The sequence below is a fragment of the Solea solea genome, chromosome 20, assembly GCF_958295425.1.
Source record: "Solea solea chromosome 20, fSolSol10.1, whole genome shotgun sequence".
Lineage (NCBI taxonomy): Eukaryota > Metazoa > Chordata > Actinopteri > Pleuronectiformes > Soleidae > Solea > Solea solea.
In genome coordinates this window covers 17,360,093-17,380,368 of record NC_081153.1, presented here as the reverse complement: position 1 = coordinate 17,380,368, position 20,276 = coordinate 17,360,093, and the positions used below count along the sequence as shown (strand labels likewise).

At 39.0% G+C, this 20,276-nt stretch overlaps 2 protein-coding genes and 1 non-coding gene across 13 annotated transcripts in view; 2 read left to right on the top strand and 1 right to left on the bottom strand.

Annotated features, from left to right (window-relative positions):
* Positions 1-556: 556 nt before the first annotated feature.
* rplp1 (ribosomal protein, large, P1) lies at positions 557-2,596 on the top strand. The gene is made up of 4 exons (XM_058619312.1): positions 557-766; positions 1,637-1,711; positions 2,179-2,290; positions 2,469-2,596. Exons 1-4 carry the CDS (start codon positions 695-697, stop codon positions 2,549-2,551), a joined length of 342 nt encoding a protein of 113 aa, XP_058475295.1. The 5' UTR covers positions 557-694; the 3' UTR covers positions 2,552-2,596.
* Positions 2,597-4,374: 1,778 nt separating this feature from the next.
* On the top strand, positions 4,375-4,447 carry trnav-cac (transfer RNA valine (anticodon CAC)). The gene has a single exon. It is a non-coding gene; the product is annotated as a tRNA-Val (tRNA).
* A 242-nt stretch (positions 4,448-4,689) lies between these two features.
* Positions 4,690-20,276, bottom strand: part of LOC131447157 (focal adhesion kinase 1-like) — a 54,029-nt gene continuing 38,442 nt past the window's right edge. For 6 of the 11 annotated variants that reach the window (XM_058618671.1, XM_058618666.1, XM_058618664.1 and 3 more), the window contains 20 exons: positions 19,639-19,695; positions 18,734-18,754; positions 17,144-17,241; positions 16,504-16,588; positions 16,282-16,382; positions 15,861-15,976; positions 15,463-15,563; positions 15,019-15,108; positions 14,669-14,873; positions 14,216-14,327; positions 14,031-14,105; positions 13,100-13,198; positions 12,522-12,626; positions 9,946-10,008; positions 9,186-9,225; positions 8,473-8,576; positions 7,172-7,327; positions 6,955-7,035; positions 6,728-6,813; positions 4,690-6,386 (listed from right to left, as the gene is read on the bottom strand). In XM_058618671.1, coding sequence (XP_058474654.1) covers positions 6,260-6,386; positions 6,728-6,813; positions 6,955-7,035; positions 7,172-7,327; positions 8,473-8,576; positions 9,186-9,225; positions 9,946-10,008; positions 12,522-12,626; positions 13,100-13,198; positions 14,031-14,105; positions 14,216-14,327; positions 14,669-14,873; positions 15,019-15,108; positions 15,463-15,563; positions 15,861-15,976; positions 16,282-16,382; positions 16,504-16,588; positions 17,144-17,241; positions 18,734-18,754; positions 19,639-19,695 — 1,922 coding nt within the window. In that variant the 3' untranslated portion in view covers positions 4,690-6,259. Of the gene's footprint in view, positions 6,387-6,727; positions 6,814-6,954; positions 7,036-7,171; positions 7,328-8,472; positions 8,577-9,185; positions 9,226-9,945; positions 10,009-12,521; positions 12,627-13,099; positions 13,199-14,030; positions 14,106-14,215; positions 14,328-14,668; positions 14,874-15,018; positions 15,109-15,462; positions 15,564-15,860; positions 15,977-16,281; positions 16,383-16,503; positions 16,589-17,143; positions 17,242-18,733; positions 18,755-19,638; positions 19,696-19,814; positions 19,951-20,276 lie in introns of those variants that run through there. The other 5 variants (XM_058618665.1, XM_058618669.1, XM_058618670.1 and 2 more) reach the window with 3 other exon arrangements.

Sequence of the window (20,276 nt, the reverse complement as noted above, 5' to 3'; positions counted from 1 at the left end):
AGGTTTAAAAAAAATCCTGGAATTGTAATAATTGAAAAATTGAAAAGTAATCTTTGCTGTCCTAATATGCTGTATACTGATTTATATGGATTTTAATTGATTTAGGGGTCACATCATGGATCCTGGTGCTACCACTGGCTATTCTGTGTGAAATTATCTGTGTAAATTTCCATCTTCTCCCTGTGTGTGCGTGTGGTTCTCTTTTATACGGCTTCTTCCTACAGTCCAAAAACATGCAAATGTGGGGATTAGGTAAATTGGGTACTCAAAATTGACTGTAGGTGTGAGAGTGAGAGTCCAGGGTGTACCTTGCCTTTCATCTTCTATCAGCTGGGATTGACTCCAGGCCCGCCCCCCTCATGTTGAGGATAACGCAGTAAAGAATGGATAAATTAATGTGTTTAGTTGTTTTACATTTAACGTAAAACAGTATGTATTTGTCTGGAAAAGTTAAGGCTGTTACGACCAGACTGAGAAGCGACCGCGTCTGTCGTCGTGTCGTGTGCGTGCTGACGTCAGACTCACGCTGAGTATATGAACGAAGGTCCCGCCCTTTCCTCTTCCCTTTCCGCTGTAGGAAGTTAACGTGCCTAAGGTGCTCGGTTCTTCATCTGAAGCTAAGGCCCACAATCCGGCGACTAGCACCGCTAAATTTAGGCATCCGACGCCACAGACATCAAATCTAACATCTAAAATGGCATCCGTGTCCGAGCTCGCCTGCATTTACTCTGCTCTCATCCTCCACGACGATGAAGTCACCGTCACCGTAAGTGTACCGGCAATTCCCCGGCAGCTCAACACCCACAGCTTCACAGCACACTGGCACATGATGTGCTGGTGATGGAAGCCTTTTATATCATAATTTAGAATTGGGTTAAACTATGCTGACAAGCTGGAAGAATAAATTCGTTTCTTAAATCGAGTTATAGTCTAAACTTGTCTGTAAACACTAGTCTGCTAGCTAAAATGGCGGCATGCTTGTTGCTAATGCCAGGCCACGTTTATCTGAACAGAACGAGATACAGTCCAGGTTTGTTTATATACGTTTGGAAATCAGCAGCGTGTTATAGCTGATTCTCGTCACACGTTTTTACTAATAAAACTAATTTCAGGCTGTATAGGCACTTAAGCATCCATGTGACACTTGCTATCATATCCTGTCAGTGGTGATACCTCAGAGTGCACCATGCTGGTTCATCACTGGCAACAACTTCTCAACACCAACCACACCATACTATTGTGTATTAGCATATCATTTGTAGGTCTGCTCCGTTTAATTAGAAGCTACAATTAAGTTGTCCTGCGTTACTTGTGATAGTCTCACGTGGATGCTGCACAGATGATCGTAAATCAAGAGGCCAATATTGGTCTGAAGTACTGATCATTGTTATATCCACATGGCTGAATGTAAATATCGAGTTTATCAACTGCTACTTAAAAGCAGCTAATCATTTGAGTGTGTTATGTGCCTGAACTGACCAGTTTAATCATTGAAGTCCCACATGCTTCACTGTTTCGCACGTATATCAGTTAAAAGGTACAGATTAAACAAAGGCAGTGTTTTGATAATATTCCACTAAGGGGGTTGAATTGAACATGTGATTAATGTCCAAAATATGTTTGCTTGTGTCTGCAGGAGGACAAGCTGAATGCTCTGATCAAGGCTGCCGGAGTCACCGTGGAACCCTTCTGGCCAAATCTGTTTGCCAAGGTAAGGGATGCACACTTCATCGAAAGTTTTAACTTTTGTAGCTGGAATAAAGGGTTTAAACTTGTAGGGTTACATTGAGGAACCTCTGAACTGCTATGCTTGGTCTTTGGTACGTTGTCTGTCCAATGAGCAATAAGAACCATCGTGGGGACATTTCAGCAGTGGTATCTGACAAAGTATGACGTGTAATCGCTCACTGACAATTAAAACTGACAGGTAGATGGATTATCAAGTTCAAAAGACAGTACATGTAGATATGAAGATTCTGTTAAAAAGTCAGAATAGTCTCTCTGGAAGAAGTATGTTTTAAGTTGCCCCATTGTAGGACTAAAAGGATAATCTTAAAGTTGCACTTGAGTCATTCAACTGGTTATACTTGGCAGGTTGTTTCTGACCTTGGGGCGGCAGCTTGAAGTGCTTTCTTTTACCTAAATGACACTGACTTGTGTGTATTTGACATGTCTTAGGCTCTGTCCAGCGTTGACATCGGCAGCCTGATCTGCAACGTAGGAGCCGGAGGTGGAGCCCCAGCTGCTGGAGCCCCAGCTGCTGGAGCCCCTGCTGCTGGAGACGCTCCAGGTAACAAGAAAAACTTTGAATGTGTACATTTTCATCACTGCAGTCAATTATGGGAGTTTTGTGCATGTACTCAGTGGTTTTGGGGCTTTGAGGAATACAGACCTGTGTTTTAGAGTTTCATTGTCAATTTTTCTGTAATCTTAACTTTGTTCATTAAACCATCTATTTTGTCTTACAGCCAAGGAGGAGGAGAAGAAAGAAGAGAAGAAGGAAGAGTCTGAGGAGTCCGACGACGACATGGGCTTCGGTCTCTTCGACTAAAACAGTTGTTTTTGTAACAAAACACAATAAATCACAAAAATGACAGCTGACTTGTCTTGACTTTGTTTTCACCGATTGTTAAAAGCATTGTTTTTATAGAAGCAGTGCATACATGTTGAGCCTTTCAACAGGGAGAATAATTCAAATGTGTACAGCTTCCTGTACCGATGTAAAATTAGGTGATCTGTGGTTAAAAATTATGAACCTGAAGGAGACGGCCTGATTTGAGGAAGATGAAGAGAGTAGATATTTCTCTGGCACATCAGGGAAATGGGCATGAATATGAGGGCTGTCGGGTCACTGCTTTATAGGCTGCTGACAAAACCTGCACAAATTACCTGTTGGCTGCTGCACTGCTGACTTCCTCTTCAATGGGTGATGTACTGAAAGTGAACCTGCCCACAGACTCAACCCCTCTAGCTCATTTTTCATCCATTCTCCTGGTCATAGCCTGGACTGGAGACTTGACAGGAGGTGCTGGGCATGGCAGAGCTGTAAAACACATAGACCACTATAACATACAGTATATACAAGAGAAGGAGAGTTCTGTATTAATGTGGACTATGGTTAAAACAGTGTCAAAAAAATCTAAACCATTATGTCCCCCCTTCTGGAAACAAAGGAAGACATACAGTATAAGTGTGGTACAGACATAAAAATACCATAAGCTTATTGTATCTGAGAACATTTAAGAAAATAAGCCACAGCTACCCTAAATTAACCGCATTGGTAATTATCAAAATATTTTTTAATGTTTCTGTAATGGTTAATACACCAGTATGTAGAAGCTCTTTAACCCATGTGACCTTTTAATACTAATTCTAAAATACAATTATCATTGTTATCCATGAAATTTCAAATGTACTGCATTCATTTATTTATACATAAGTCAGGTTTCGTCCTCCATATAAAACGGAGGGGAGGAATTATTGTTCTACATGATAACAAATGTGATTCTACCATGCCACGAAATTGGCCTGCCAAACGATAAACTCAGACATTTTGTTAAATACCATATACGCTATGTAAGTAACTTATTGGGCCTACCTACGTTTGAAAAGTTTGACAACGGAGCCTTGAAAAATTCCTTAAACCTGGAACACACTTGCTATCTACACTGAAAGCGCTCCACTCCACCCTAGCGGCCAGAAATATATTACACCGGTATGGATAAGAACTATCATTGAAAATGAATGCAAAAAGTTAAGAGAGTAAAACGTGATTTACGGAAGACCGGTTTTCAACTCCCCGAAGAGTCTAAATATTGTGTCTGTTACACTGTGCAATAAGTGTTGATATGATATCAACACTCATATTCATGTCATGTCAATAGTTATCAGCATTAGTAATGGCTACAGAATGAAAGACATATTATTATGTTAAATATATATTAATGGTATAAAATACTGCATTTTTCATAGCATGACGGACAACGAACATACAATTCACCGACTGTGAAATACACACATTAATTAAGACGATAGTTTTACATTCGGCAATGACAATGACAGACATTTTGAACTAACGTTGTATTTACGCGGCAAACTAATTAAAAAAGAGTAGATAAATGTTCATAAACTCCGACCATGTGATAAAAAATAATACCAATTTACTCTTACTCACTACATAAGTAACATGTTAGGGCGACTTACGTTTGAAAATAATTCGACGTAGAAAAGGCTGTCGACACGAAAAACAGACTGCACACCAAGACTTACTCAAACATGCAGAATGAATGGAAAAAGTTAAGAAAAATAAAGCTTTACTATACCAAATTAAGATAGATGGAGATATATTATCCTGAAGAAGAACGAATATCATAAGTTTCCGTAGTGTAGTGGTTATCACGTTCGCCTCACACGCGAAAGGTCCCCGGTTCGAAACCGGGCGGAAACAAGATTTAACTTTTTTTTTTATTTTGTTTAATTTTTCTATCCATTTAAGACTATGAACAAATTGAATTGTGCTATCCTTGCTTCTGGACTACTGAGTAGAAATAGACACCTCCCATCTTGTGACTATAGAGCTCATAAATTTGTATTTATGTTTTTGGCCCACAACCTGAAACGTACTATGACTGAAGATTTGCACGTTTATTTTTTCATTTTTACAAAAGGTATTAAAGGCAGACAGAGTCATGCATGATAACAGTGTTTTATTTGCTTAGTTTAGCAACTGTACATGTGGCTCCTTCCTGAGAATACTGCTCACCATGGAGGAAAGGGAACAGAGGAATGGAGGGAGCGAAACAAGGGAGGGAGGAGAGGAAGGCCGAGCTGAAAGAAATGACAACAGAAGAGAGGGAATAAAAAGGTATAAATAACTCCAGAAGAGGAGGAAGACGGGAAGACTGAGGGAAGAGAGAAACAACAAATAATTTTGGACACATTGTGAATCATAAACCATGTGAACAAGACCTGTGTCCCATTTCAGCCTGCAGCCCAAAAAGTAACAATTTTTTTGCTTTAAGAGAAATTTGCTACAAAAAAAAGGCAGAATTATGGACCAATTCACTTTCAGTGCAGCCAGTTACACCCTAATAAAGATCAACAGATCTAAATACAAACAGATTTAAGATCAACCTTTTTTCATAGATACATTGAAAATGAACAAGAACTGAAAGAAATATGATTGATACAACAATATGTCGATGGCTCAAAAGAATGGCTTCTTGAATTCTACATAATCTGCATTTTGAGTGAAATGTTCCTTTTTGTAATCTATTCATTTGGCACTGGGTGACCTAAAGTAAAGTTTAGTGAGCACCTCCATGATAGCAGAAAAAAATTACCCTCCGTCCACCTCCCCCCACTCCTCCATCCCCTCACTCTCCCCCTTTCATCCACCTCCATTATTCACTTGAAACTCATGTCTTAGAAGTGTGTTAAAAATATAGATTCTTTGTATATTTACTATGTTTGTTAACTTAAAAAGTGGCCCGTGGCAGTTTTGATTCATAAGAAGACACCTTTCATATTTCATTTTTATGTCTTGATGCCTGAGATAGAGAGACACAGGGAAGAAGATGGGGGGGAGGGGAAAGAAGTTGAAATCAAGACATTTCTGAGCAGCTGTGCTGTAAATCAATGTGTGCTCATACAAGTGTCAAGAGGAAGACTGAGAAACTGCTTTAGAAAGAGTCAAGGCTTAAACTAGCAACAATAATAATAATTAATACTGATATAAAAGCATGTTTAAACAACAACATTGTGAAATCATCTTCATTATCCTCTGCTGTCTGGCTCTTCAGTTCCAGTTGTCGAATCTTGCCTATTGTGGAGAGTCTTGTGTTTTGTGTGTGATGCTGCGTCAGTTCACCACAAATGTCTGTACAATCCTGCACAGCGAGCCTCTGAAACCTCATTCTCTTCATTGATTATTAAAAACGTTGTAATGGAGGATTTTTTTTCAGGATACGTGAAGGGAGAGAAGATTGTTTCTCTGGATATAAAATTAAAAATAATGCAACAAAAGTACAAAAACAACACAATAATGGACCAACTCATGACTGTGAACTCAAAACTTGTGATCACTGTTTTTGAGGTGGAAGAAGAGAGATCTGATTGTTTGTGTCAGTCATGTCAGCTGTCCATCAGTCAATTTTAATCCATCCATCATCAATATCCATGTTAATGTTCTCTTCCACTGCACTCCACAGCAACATGACCTCTTGACCCTGCAGCCACCCGGGCGCAAATGGGTCCTGGGCTAATGTGGGCGGGTCTGGGTGATCATCTTGAGCCGCGATTGGTCAATGACATCCAGCAGGTTCTTGGCGTCGACGGCAAGGGCGTGAGCTGCCATGAGCATCTGTTTCTTGTAGTCCTTTTGCAAACTGTACACAAAGAAAATGAGAAGAGATGTTTGCTGGGACAAGACAACAAAGAGTATCTTTGGCACATAAAACAGCGTGTAGTGTGTGATTGTACTTGTATTTGTTACCTCTTTAGAACCTTTTCTGGACTAGTAGTCCTCATAGAGACCAAAACCTGGTCCTAATGAGGCAGAACTTAATTTCTGAGGAACGTATTCAGTTTAGGGCTAAGATTTGAATTGTGGTTAGGTTAAGGTTAGGCATTAACTAGTTATGGAAAAATTTAGGGATAATGCTTTGTTCAGGCTGTCCTAAGAAGGGCAACTGTGTCTGTGTCTGTGTGTGTGTGTGTGTGTCCCCACCTCGTCATGACGTACTGTTGGGCCAGTTTCATCTTTGCTATCAGCTCTGCCAGATCTGAATTCAATAATTTCTGGGCCATTTCAATCTGTGACAACAGAAACAGAAGACAACAGATGATTAAATTGTTTCTAAGGTCTTAAGTGATTAGGAAGAACTATGTCTGACAAATGTATGCCTTTATAACAATGTTTAGAAACTAACTGAAGACTTCTGTGTTTGTATTTACCTCTCTGTGTGTGCTAGCTGGCAGCACAGGAATCGTCTCGTCAACTGTAGCTAGCAGAGTCCTCAGAGCCAGACCTACCTCCTGCCACAGACACACACACACACAAGGTGATTTAAAGCACTAAAACGCACAGTTTGTGTCTCTCAAAAAAAAAATAACATCAGGAAGCAGTGCTTCTGTGGTTGTTTTCATTTCAGAGATTCAAAATGACTCCTACCTTGACCATGGGGACGTACTCCTCTGGTGCTGCAGGCTGAATCCTGTTAGACATCTCGATCACAGCTTTCACCAGCCCTGTCACATTCTCATACACTTTATCGTTGGAGCGATCCAAGTTGGCAGTGGGGGGTGGACTGATCTCCTGAGGCTGTAGCTGCACCAGGGGAGAGAGATTCAACCATTAAATTTCATTTGATAACATCTTACAAGTCAACATTATTTCATTTTTAACTAATGTTAAGGCCGAGTGGAATTTTCAAACAAGGCCAAAATGGAATTTCTGCGTTAATATGGAGAGTGAAATTACATAGACACAACACTAGGAGGCAGTCTCTGACTACAGAAAAGGTCAGAGAGGGAGCTTTTGTCTTGTGTTTCTCCCTCTCCCTCTCTCTATCTCACACACACATATATACAGAGAAAACGTGCATTTCTACCTACATATACTACAAACTTTGACTTTTCTACTGAGACAGACAGGTTGTTAATGCAAATTGAATGACTAATAACTCGTTAATGACAGGAAGTAACTTCCTTCTAAGGATGGTGAACACACACACACACTAAATGAAAACAGTCTACTCTGCCTCCACTAATCTGTTTTATTTTCTTCACCACAAATATTTACTGCACATTACCAAATGTGTTTTATTATGAAAAAATTGTTGCTATGACTCAAATGTTACTAGTGACTGACTGACTATTTTTTATGTCATTCAATCTAATTTTAACTTTTCTCTTTTATATGCCAATAAATAAAACGCTTTTGCTGTTTGTGGTGGAGAAAAATAAATTTGGCTTCTCTGCAAAGTGACCAAAACTACGAAGAAACTAACTCTATCATGATATCAGACACACACAGATCAGCTTACCCTCCAGGGCTATGGGGAGAGGTGGGGGTTGACGGAGAAGAAGGAAGAAGGAAGATGGTGAGGTGGATTGGGAGTGATCAAAGGAAGGGAAAAGTTTTGGACAGATGGATTGGTGGTTACATGGATGCAGAGTAAAAACAAAGACATAAAAAGGAGGATATGGAATGAGAAGATGTTTGTTTAAGCAGGATGGATGGATGTTAACAAAGAGGGGGAGAAGAGGTGAATGGGAGAGAAGGGGGGACAGCATATTAGACCAAAGCAAAACCACAGGCAAGGTATAACATGAGTCAGCATGCAACCCATCAGCGTGACACCAAATAATTAAATAAAGGATGACACCGCACAGTGGGGGAACTCAAACTTAGTATGAAGATTCATTTAATTCATAACTTCCATGATGAAAACACATATTGCATATATATACCTTGACCCCCTCATTGTAGCTGTCCACAGGGCAGAGACTGGCCAGGTTGCCTAGGTGACCAGGAGCTCCGGGACGGGGTGGCTTCTTAGGAGGAGCTACATGTTCTGGAATATAAGTATGCTATCATTAGTATGAAGTAGGTTAGCAGGCTTAACAGGATGATAATAGGTATTTAATCCAGTATTCTGTGCTGTTAATCAATTTACTTCATTTAACAACACTACAAAACTTGTAACTTGTAATATAATGTTACAATACTGCTACACAGTCATTGTTGGTAAAATTTTATAAATAAAATATAATCCCATATCAAGTAATAAACTGATTATATTATAGATGGATGGATAAAAAAAAAATCATACTGTATATGAACTAATTTTAATAAGACTATTGTGTATTACATCAATAAAACTGGTCTTACCTGAACCTATGTCTCAACACCCTTTGCTGTGTCATTGTTTTTTATCATTTATCTTATGTTATTTTTATCTCTGTTATATTATAATCACTGTTCTCAATCATGTATATGTTTACATTTGATGGTGTTAAAAATAAAGTTGTGTTGTATTCAAGAATGATCTTTACATGTTTGGCTAAGACAAGTCTAACATCTATTTCTACTACAGCTTTTACTGAGGTATAGAAACAATAAAGAGTATTTATTCCATACTTTCTGCAACAGAGAAAGTCTAAATACATAATAGTTCTCTCACCTGGTTTCCCTACAGGCTGGTAGATGTGTTGGCTTCCACTCTGTGCAAAAACAGAACAGCATGTTACAAACCTCTGTCATGTTTTGTCAAACTTTCAAAAACTTTCAAATAGAAGGATTAATGTTGCACAGATGTAAGTGTGGAAAGCTGATAAAGGTAAAAACTGTGAACGCTCCTTTAGTATAATACAGTAACATCTTGGTTTGCAGTGAGATGAGACTGCGCAGAGCGTCTGGCTTAGAATTTCCCATGAGTCCACTGTGGTCATGTGGTCAGTGTGTGGGCAGTGCCCTTCCTGGCACACTTCTACCATCTTGGTCTTCCTTATTCCTTGTTTTTTAACCTCCTTTTTTAACTTGCACTTCACCTCTGCTTTATCTAAGCATTCTCTCTTTGATAGAGAAGCGAAATATGAATCTACTTTCAGTCAGTAAGTTTCTATACAGTCGTTCAATTGTACTACTGTCCCAGTAAACAAACGCTAGTGAGGAATTGATTTATTAATTAAATTATTTTTTGTATTATTTCCAGGTTTTAGCAGGGGGTGGGAACTGTGGCCCATGTGCAGAGCATCAGACTGCAGTGGTAACTCCACTCCCAACTGCATAACCTGGGTTTATTAGTCCAACTTTGAGAAATTGCATTTAGTACATAGTAAGACTAACATGTCAACATGTATTTTCAAAAATGTGGTTTTAGTCAGACTAACACAGTCATTCATTTTTTCCATGAGTTTAAACGTTTAAACAACAACACTGACCGGTGCTTGTAGTGTGCCATCCTCTCTGTCGATGCTTCCTCTGCTGTTTCTAGACTCTGTCTTCTACAAGAAGAGATAGACACACACAATATATGTGAAAAAAGGTGCAATTTATATTACTGTGAAACTGCAAGCACATTTTTCCAGGTTGTTCTACACACAGGTAAATAAATGACCAGCTTTAAATTCAAATAAGTCTCCATAGTGTAATGAAAAAACCTAAGAAATAGTGCAAATGAATGGTTAGTTTCTTTCCACTTTGCAAGTAAACATCATAATTTAACAAAATCACCAAAATCACATCTGCAGTCTGTTCACACTCCTCCACAGAGCAACAACATTTTAAACCTGTCACACACGACTTCTCCTGCTCTTTCCTCGTCCCTCTTTATCTCTGTTTCAGTACCGTTTTTGTGAAGCAAGCCTTGAAGAGATGCATCCTGGGAGAATAGTGCCTGAAGAAAATGGGAGGAGGAACGCAGAGAGTGGAGGCCATCGAAAGAAGGGTGCAAATAAAGATGGAAAGTGTGAGAGGAGGAAAGAGAGAGAGAGCGAGATGCAAGTGAAGGAGGGAAAGAGACTGAAAAATCAGAAAGAAAGAGAAATGAGCACAGCCATGGATGTGAGGGCGTAGAAGACTGTGTGCAAAGACAGAGCGAAAAGAACAGAGAAGGAGAAACAAATGGAGGGGAAGAGACAGAGGGAGAAAGAGGGAAAGTTTTTCCAGAGGAGGAAAAGCTCCACTAAGCCACAGAGACAAAATACTGGAAAGGAAAGATCCAATGAACTGCCTCACTCACTCCTCCGTCTCTCCCTCCCACTCTTTCCATCTCAATGCATCTCCCTCTTTCTGATGGGTGACTCCTCACTTGTTCCTCCCTCTCCATCACTCCTGCCAATCCCACTTCCTTTCTCCCTCCTTCTGTCCTCAACTCTTGTAATTCCTCTTTCTTTTCAGGCCATATTTTTTGTCTCTTCTCTTTGCTCTTTTCTCTTTTATCCTCCTGCTGGGACTTCTTTCATTTATCACAAAGTTTACTTTCATATTTCACTGGTAGAAATTGTGCCAAATAATATTGCAAATGATTAAAGCTCGATTTAATTTCATCCATCATAAAGTCCTACTCATATCTTCCCTTCCTGAAATATTTTTAGGGAGAAATATGGATTTGGCTAAACCACATCCAGAGGTAGTCAGTGATGTGTTGTTGTTGTGACCACACTGTAGTGTAAATTCAGTTGTTGTATTGTCCATCCACACTTAACAACTACATGGGTAATAGTATATATTTGAACCACTGTGAGAGCTGGGATACAGCGAGCAACATTCATGTCATCAAAAACACGCCCACTTGAAAAGCAAGTGAAAAGAACTGGCCTTCACAGCTGACTGCCATCTGTTTGTTGGTCCAGCACAAGTGACAAGTGAGATGGACAGAGATCAGATCTCAAGGGAGAAAGTGGAGAAACAATTATCTAGCATTATAACCCAATTATAATACACCTTCCCCACCAACGCTCGGTCAGGTGGTACAAGTACTTCATATTATGCATGATATTTTTGTAATTAGGAGGGTTATTGTTGCCCTTGTTCATTTTTGCTCCTTTAACTATAAAATCCACACTGCACATTTGTCTTTATGGTTACATCAGCTGAGTGCCAGGGATATTTATTTCTGTCTATGGCTCTAATTCCAGTTATTGGATCCATGCTATTATCAGATTAAAGACTTTGAATACACCACACTGACCTTCTCGTTTGTAAGAAGTGGACTTGTGGTCTTAAAATGTTGGTACATCCAGGGAAATGGAAAGAAACCCGCGGGTCGTATTAGTCCCTTTTAGATGTGGCTGATAATGAGGCTTTCAATTAAAGGAAGAGGTCATGAAGTAATGTGATATTCCATACTCCTCTGAGGGATGTTTCCCCTCATGAGTCCAGTTTAGTAGGAATATATTAGTCCTGAAGCTGGTGGTGATTTGGCCTCTGAGCAATTGCAGCCATTTTGTATTCAAATTGAATTAGAAATGCTCTGAAAAGCGATACATGTGCCTTCCAAACACAGCAAACTGACAGGCATCGGACATATCGGTGAAGAATGAAGATGAAACTAAATACTATATGATGATAGATACAGAGCGTGAGCATCACAGTCTTAAGCTTCGTTTCAGCACTCCTGACCCAGGCCTCAAAAATTAAAACAATCCATCAAATCAAGAGAAACAAACAACCTGATCTGAAGAAAGAAGAAAAACAGACTTGGTTTTGCTGAGGCAGGGATTTGGCTCCCCCTTTTTTTGGATATTTCAGTGTCTGATGGGATAAATCAAACAGGACTGAACCAGTTCAAAAATCTGAAAAAGATATTTTTCTGCTCATCTGGCAACAATGACACACGCAGAAATGCTTCACTGTGTGGAAAAAGTGCAAATGAAATCAATGTTCTACATCAGACGTGTTGTTTTTAATGAAATATGGTATCAGTCATGATAACTACAATTTACGACACAAGATCCAGGGCTTTTTGTTATTGTATTATTAATTTATGTGATATTCATGTGTGCGGGAGTGTTACCATGAAGCTTTCCTCCTGCTCCAGCCATCGCTGGTCATCCTCCATCTGCTGCTGCTGCATCATCAGCCTCTCCTCCATCAGAGCATGGCCAACACACCCACTTTCCTGAAGAAAACACGGCTGTTTAAGATTTTTGTTGAAATGCTGGATAGACATGTTTATGTCAGCAATATGAGGAAGCACATCAATCTTTATTTCCAGGTAAATGACTGATCAAGCCGTGAACTTAAAAACATGAGCTAATGAAACAATTTCAGGGTTCAAATAACCTTTTTTTCCTGACTGTTGTTACTTTATCCTCCTGCACAGACATCTGTGTGGTCTGCTTGAAAAAATAACTTGCCAGCAGCTCACTAATATAAAATAACCTGCTATGTTGAATAAAAATAAGTGGTTTATGAAATTTATAAAAGTTTTCCTAGCCTTATAATGAGCCTTTTATAAGTATCTTAAGGTTAGGCCTCCATCTTACGCTGGCATTCTTTTTAGAGCAGCCAGAACAGATAGAAATGACATGATTTACAATCTGCAATCTAATCTGTGTGAGTGTGTGTGTGTGTGTGTGTGTGAATGTGTACCTCCATGTTAGGGCTCCACAGTGCAGTGTGTTCAGGTCTGAGTTGATTCCAGGACTCTGCAGGAGGGTAGCTGCCTCCTACTCCACCATGGGCTGATGGCTGGTGGTGGACAGACAATGAAAGAAAACAAAGAGAGATTAAAGAGAAAAATAAAGAAACAAACATTGAAAGAACTGCAAAAAGAAGTGCAAAGACTGCAGGTTTTTTTGCTAAACCTGGCGTATTATATATCTCCTTGTTTTATACAAGGTTTATGATTTATTGTGCAATTACAATGTTTCTATTTGATCAAGTTTAAGTTACACAGCAGTTAATATTATACATATAAGGAAACAGGAGCAAGAGAAAGAGAAGCTTATTACTATAAAAGCTGAAGAAGAGCATTTATGTCTGTGTGTGTGTGTGTGTGTGTGTGTGTGTGTGTGTGTTGCACTACAGGAAATGCCTGCTGTCTGCTCGTTTTATGAGGAGACGAGTGGCTGCACTGAATGTCTCTCTGTGTCTTAGACGTGTGCAGCACACGCTCTCTGTCTTCCAGATTCAGCTTGACTCTGACTTTACTGTGATTACTGTGATAGTGTTTCAATCTGGAAATTCCAGGACACTAAGATTAAATTGACAGTTCAAAGTCAAACGACGAGGAAATATCTTTTTCATTATTTTCTGGACCTTTTTACTAGAGTTTAAGGAGCTTGCTCAGAGAGTGTTCAGCTTCTAACAGGATATATATTCTTCTGTCAGATAAAGAACAAAAAGTACGTACATTTTGACAAACTTAATTAATCTCCAAACTGCTCCTGACATTTTAAAATGATCAATACTGTTATGTGACCTAATTGGAATAATGTACATTGCACATAGATTATAGTATACTGAGTATACTGTACTGTACAATTTTTCCATGTATGAATGTTTTTTGTTGTTTTTTTACCTGAAAGTGGTTGTGCTGGGGGCTGGAGAAGAAGCCTTCACTGGAGCGAGGACTGGGGTAACCTGGTCTACTGGGCTGCAAACACAAAGATAACAGTTTATGTTTTCTACTCATTCCAAAAAAACACTAACTGAAATATAGATAAAAGACAAGGATCTGAAAACAACAAGTTAGTGAAGTCATACTTTAGGCGGCGCTTCGTCAGACCCTCCAGAGTCCCAGGACACAGTGACTTGTCTTCTCATCTCCATTCGAAGTCTCTCCTCTTGTTGAAGTTTCTCTTCCTCCAGTATGGTGCTAAACAAATAAACCACAAGCACCCACAATATACTTTATTCCTAATTAAAAGGGAGGACTCATCATTCTCCATCTTTCACAATTTCCTGTTTTTTGTAAAACTGCATTAAACGCCATTAAAAACCACATTCACAAGTTTTGCAATTAATTACAACTAAGAAAAAAAATATTGTTTGACAGCCCTATAAAATATATGATCAACTAACAATTAAGAAAATATGCTAACACATGCTACCATTGAATGCAACAAGATGTGACATGCAGGGGAGTAAATTCACAACAGATACAGTGCTTACGATAAATAAATATTTATTACTACTGCAAGCATGTGCGATTCTTACCTGAGCTGTGTTTTGAGTTCAGTGAACCGTGGCCTCTTGCTCGGGTCATATGACCAGCATTTGGTCATTAAACTGTAGAGTGTGGGTGGGCACTGAGGAGGCATGGCCAGTCGCTCACCGTTCTCTATCCTGCCAATCACGTCATTGTTCTTGACTCCCTGGAAGGGCTTGATGCCGAACATCAAGATCTCCCACATGCAAACACCTGCAGAAACACAGAAACAAATAGCATGGCGATTGTCACAAGCGTCAAGAGTGTCAGGTTTGAAGATACCTACATGAATTTCACCACCAATTTGAATTAGTTTTTATTCCAATAAAATCCATAGTTAATAAATAAATGATCTTACCAAACATCCAGACATCACTGGCTGAAGTGAACCTCCTGAAGTTGATAGATTCAGGTGCCATCCACTTGATAGGAAGTTTACCTTTAGAAGCTGAAACAAAGACGGACGCATATGACCACCAATTTCAATTTCTTTCAGATTCAACATCATCCATTAACTAGTTATTATAGTGACAATACATGTGTGTGACATAATCCGTCAATATTGTGTCCACCAATTACAATGTAATAGGTGCTTAAATCAAATCTCAGGTAGGCCATTGCTTTCTGAAAACTGTAGTAGCCTTGAGTCACCAGCAGGTGATGGTACAGCACAAGCAAAATATTGTGTTAGCATGGGCGGCATATTAAAAATGTACTGAATACATTAAGATAATAATAAATGGGTGTTCTGAGTAATGGCACAGCTGAGCACTGTATGAGGTCATGGGTGGTGTTTCACTACCTTTGTAGTAAGAGCTGTCCTCCATGTATCGTGACAGACCAAAGTCTCCGAGCATCACACAGTCCACTGATGAGACCAACACATTACGGGCTGCGATGTCCCTATGAGAGGAAAAAAGTACTGTGGTTAGACCTGAATCATTGGTACATGTCATTAATTTGATGTTAAATATCTATGAAAGCAAAAGACAAGCACACTGTTGATCACTGTGTATGAAAAAGATGTCAAAGTAAAGAAAAAAAGACTGCATCCATAAGTGATCATACAGAGTATTAACATATTTGATCTGGCGGATTGGTGTTAACCATCTTTGGTAGTAAATAGAATGAAAACAAAATCTAAACCCAGAGTTATTCCTCACTCAGGATCTTTCTACACTTTTGTTTGTATATGTTTACCTGTGAACAAAGCGTTTGCTCTCCAGATAGGCCAGCGCTGTACTGAGCTGGTAGGCAAACAGAATGAGAGTGGCCAGGTCCAGATTGTACTTCCTCACCTGAAGGAATGAACGCAACTGCAGACAGAGAAAGAGACCGATGGACAACACTTATTATTGAGAGACATGGTTTTGAGTGTGGACAATACACATATTATGTCAACATGTGTTCCCACATATTTACAATTAGAGCATATTAACTTAGGGAGAACTCATGGTGTGATACTGTATCAATCCTTTGAGCACTGTATTGAAATGAAATGGAAATATTCTTGACAGCGGGTCAAGAATATTTCTGGTCTTTGTTGCAGCTTCCTTTTTAACAGAGCAGATGTGAAACGCATTACCATACACACAAAGGGCACAAGGAGCCTGAATCGTACCTCTCCGAGAGTACAGAGCTCCATGATGATCCACACCGGGTTCTCTGTTATCACCCCGATAAGCTTAACAATGTGAGGATGGTCAAACTGACGCATCGTCACTGCAGGGAAAACAAAAAGACACACAGTGAACTCCAGAAGACATGAAATGACTCACAGTTTTCAGATGACTCAAGACGATACACACTTAGAAACACACACTGGAAAACACAATGGTCTTACATGCTTCTTGAAGGAACTTTTCTCTGACACTGTCTGAGGTACAGTTCTTACAGGTCTTAATGGCGACAGGTAGAGCTGGTTTGTCCTGAACAACACACAATACTTAAGTTAGCAGATTGGCAAGAATAATATACTTATAATATTGCTACATATACAATACGTTCTAATAAACATACAATATTTGCAGTAAATTCTTCTCATTTACAAAATATGCAGTTTTTGTGCAATAAATCAAATCAATTTAATTTATAAATTCTAAATGTACTAATTATTTTGCCTTAGTTGACTTTACTAACAGTATACATAGAGACATCCTCTGTCCTTGAAGCCTGAGGTCAGATGGAACAGGAACATGGAACAAATTTTACTACAGAAAACTATTTTAGAAACCAATAGAAGAGCCATAGAGGAAAAATCCAGATGTGCAACTGATGTCATTTGTGCAGAGCAGATCAATAATAAATAATAAAAAAAAAAGCTTCAAATTTGAAAACAGGAATTTATAAGTGATGAATTAATTTGAGTCAACAGCAATGTGGGCTTTCACAGCCTTAATGTAGCATGTATTTACATACACAGTTGGTCATTTGACATTTGTCCCTCCCTCCTTCCATGTAATGTTTGTTTCATGTCTACATACCGGGCTGTTATAGACTCCTTGGTGCACATCTCCAAACTGACCCTCACCAATGCAGCGGCCCAACTCTATCCTGTCCCTCTGGATCTCATAGTCCCGAGCTAAAAGAGGGGGAGGAAAAGAAGAAAGAGTAAGAAAGTGAAAAGAGTGACATACGTTAACATTTGACATACATCTCCCAGAAGAAGACAAAGTGAATGGTGTCAGTCAAAGAACAATACATCAAATAAATATAATTATCATTATGATTTCCATGTCAAAATGTTGTCTTTTTTGGGTAAATCCCAAAATATGAGAGTAAATTCCTAATCCTAGAACATCTACATTCTAACTCTACACACACAACAACACATCAACATACAAAGATGCCACTACATAGACAATGAATTCATAAACACTTTGTTCACATGCACATAAGAGGCCCATTATGATGAAGGGCCACAAGAAAACAACCACTTCTTCCACGTTATTACTGCGATAATTAATTGAGGTAATAATAACATGTAGTGCTCTATACATGTAAACAATGAGAGCCCATTTGTGAAACAGAGAGAGCAGCCTGGCTGGGCTTGGATCCTTTTCAGAGAAATATGCAACAGACTAACAGTGGAATCCAAAAGTCTGAGAGTGGTCGCAGACTTTTAAGGCCCAATTGTAAGTAAACAGATGCACTGGAGTGTGTTCACTTTGGTCTGTGCTTGGCAGAAAACCTTTCATACACAGTTTAGAGTACGTCAAAAAGAATTTAAATTAACACTTTTCACAACTGACATCCACACACTTCATGTGTTGTAAATATTCCCGTCTTGTTGAGTAGCCCAATAAATATTTCTACAGAGGACTTTTAATGTCAGCCGTCGACCATCCAAACTTAAAACTAAGTTTCAAGAAGTTTATGTAAGACACTGACCATCATGAACTTGTACTGTAAATGTTTAGTTATCTGTTGGGCTAAATAAAATCACTCTCTTTGACTCAAACAACACATAAACAAAGTAAAATAACAAATGCAACATTGCTCAAGCACATTCCTTTTTGTAGAGATTAAATGTAATCAATCCATACGGCAAATTTACTCACTGGGAAATAAATACTGCTTGAAATTACAATAACCCACAATGAACTTAAGAAAAAGGAAACACATGTCTGTAACACTCAATCAAAATACAGACATGATGGTAAAAATGAGAACTAAGCCAATATACAATGCAAATAATCCACATTTTGCATTGTTTATAGACTGGCTCTCCATTTTATTTCCAACTCCAGAGCCAGGCGGACTGCAGACTCCCAAAACACCAACGACCACAAGTCAACAACAAACTGGATATTAGATTCCTTGAGTCTTTGTATTTTTTCTTTGCCAGGCACTCAGTCACAGAAAAAACTTTTACTGGTTCCCAACCCAAAAAAAGCTAATAATACAGTTACTCATACAAGTACTGCTCAGATTAAATTAACAAAATAATTTAAAGCAAATTTGCTCCTATAATTTAGACCTAACCGGCAAAGAAAAACATTTAAAAACATTCATAATTTAAAAATATCAAGGCTCGTTGTTGGACAGAACGAGACACAGACAAGCAATTTTACCTTCAACTACTCCATAGCTCACTGTGTTGGCGATGGGAGAAAGAGGAAGAAAGAGAGATGAAGAGAGGGCACAGAGCCAGACAGCAGCTTTAAGATTGAAAATAGCTCAGAGAACACACACACACACATATATACAAATAAAGACAACAGACCTATGTAATGCTTTAAAATGTTTAGTTAATAGTTAGTTACTAACGTAAACATTAATGACACTGACACACGATGACAGAAGTAAAAGCATAGGTTTGCTGTAAAGCTACTACTGTTATGCAGCTTATTTTTTACACAGAGCAGACAGAACAAACTCAGTCACAGAGCAGGGAAATACTGTATGTCAGACATCTGCCGAGAGGAAGTCTGCTGCTGAGGGAACAAAAAAAGCTATTTGCTTGATAAATAAAGCAAGACAGGTTGAGATAGAAAAGGACTATGGACAGAACTGTCCACTGATTCAAATAAGTAAACATCTAATTATAATGTATTTAAACAGAGGCTAAAACCTCCGTTACTCACAGGGCCACAGGCAAACTCAACAGCACACTCAGGACTTTGACTAACATGTGAATGAATTTGACAGATGTAATGTTTCTCCATGAACCATATGTTTGAGTATGAGTTGTAGCCTCTGTGACCTCAACTGTTTATAAAGGACAGCAAGCCGCTGGACCAAGCCAAAAATGTGCTTTAAAGCAGCTTCTTTGTACGTGTGTTTCTTGTAAAAGATTCACACCACACTCATTTTATTACCATACACAGCAGAAGCAAATTAACCTTTGCTTGAGAGCATACATTTTACAGAGGAATAACAGCATATCAGTTAGTTTATAGGTCATTAAATAAGTGAAACAGAAGAATAAAATAACTGAGTTTCTTAAGAAGAATTTTAGTTAATATGAGTTACTCACTGGAGGGCATGGTGTACGTGTCCTCTTCATCGACTATCTCTGCATAGTCATCAGTCTCTGCAACATGACACAAACACACATGGTTTCAAATAAAACTACATGAAAACCAAAAGAAAACACATACCGGTCAAAAAACACACACAATAAAACAAAGGTGCACATGTGGTTCGATTTACCGTACGTCCACTATGATACAAAAGCTCCCTGAACGGTCCGACAAAAAATAAAACTCCACAAAAACCTTAACACAAAGACGCTAACTCTTAAAACAAACTGTGTTTTGACAACTCCTGCAAACCAACACCCACGTAGCTCCTCTCTCCCTCTCTCTCTCTTTCGCTCGCTCGCTCACTCACTCACTCTCTCTCTCTCACTCACACACACACTTGGCAGAGAATGTCAGCTGAGCATGTGTTGTGCATATCTGTCTGTGCAAGAGCCGCTGGGGTGCAGGGAGAAGCTGCAGTGGGGATGGAAACTAAGACAGAAGAGAGTTCAAGGGAGACAAGTGGGGAGTAAAATATAGGACAAGAAGACAAGACCAAAGGAAACAGAGGGAGAGACTGACGGGAGAAGAGAAAGAAATAGAGTGTGTAGCCATCAAGTAGGCAGATGGCAGCGTTTAGGATCAAGTGTAC

Bases quoted from the DNA above. Each gene is read 5' to 3' on its own strand.
- rplp1 (XM_058619312.1), top strand. From the start codon at position 695: ATGGCATCCGTGTCCGAGCTCGCCTGCATTTACTCTGCTCTCATCCTC. The intron at 767-1,636 runs GTAAGTGTACCG...TTGTGTCTGCAG, and splicing joins ACGATGAAGTCACCGTCACC to GAGGACAAGCTGAATGCTCT. The intron at 2,291-2,468 runs GTAACAAGAAAA...TTTGTCTTACAG, and splicing joins TGCTGCTGGAGACGCTCCAG to CCAAGGAGGAGGAGAAGAAA.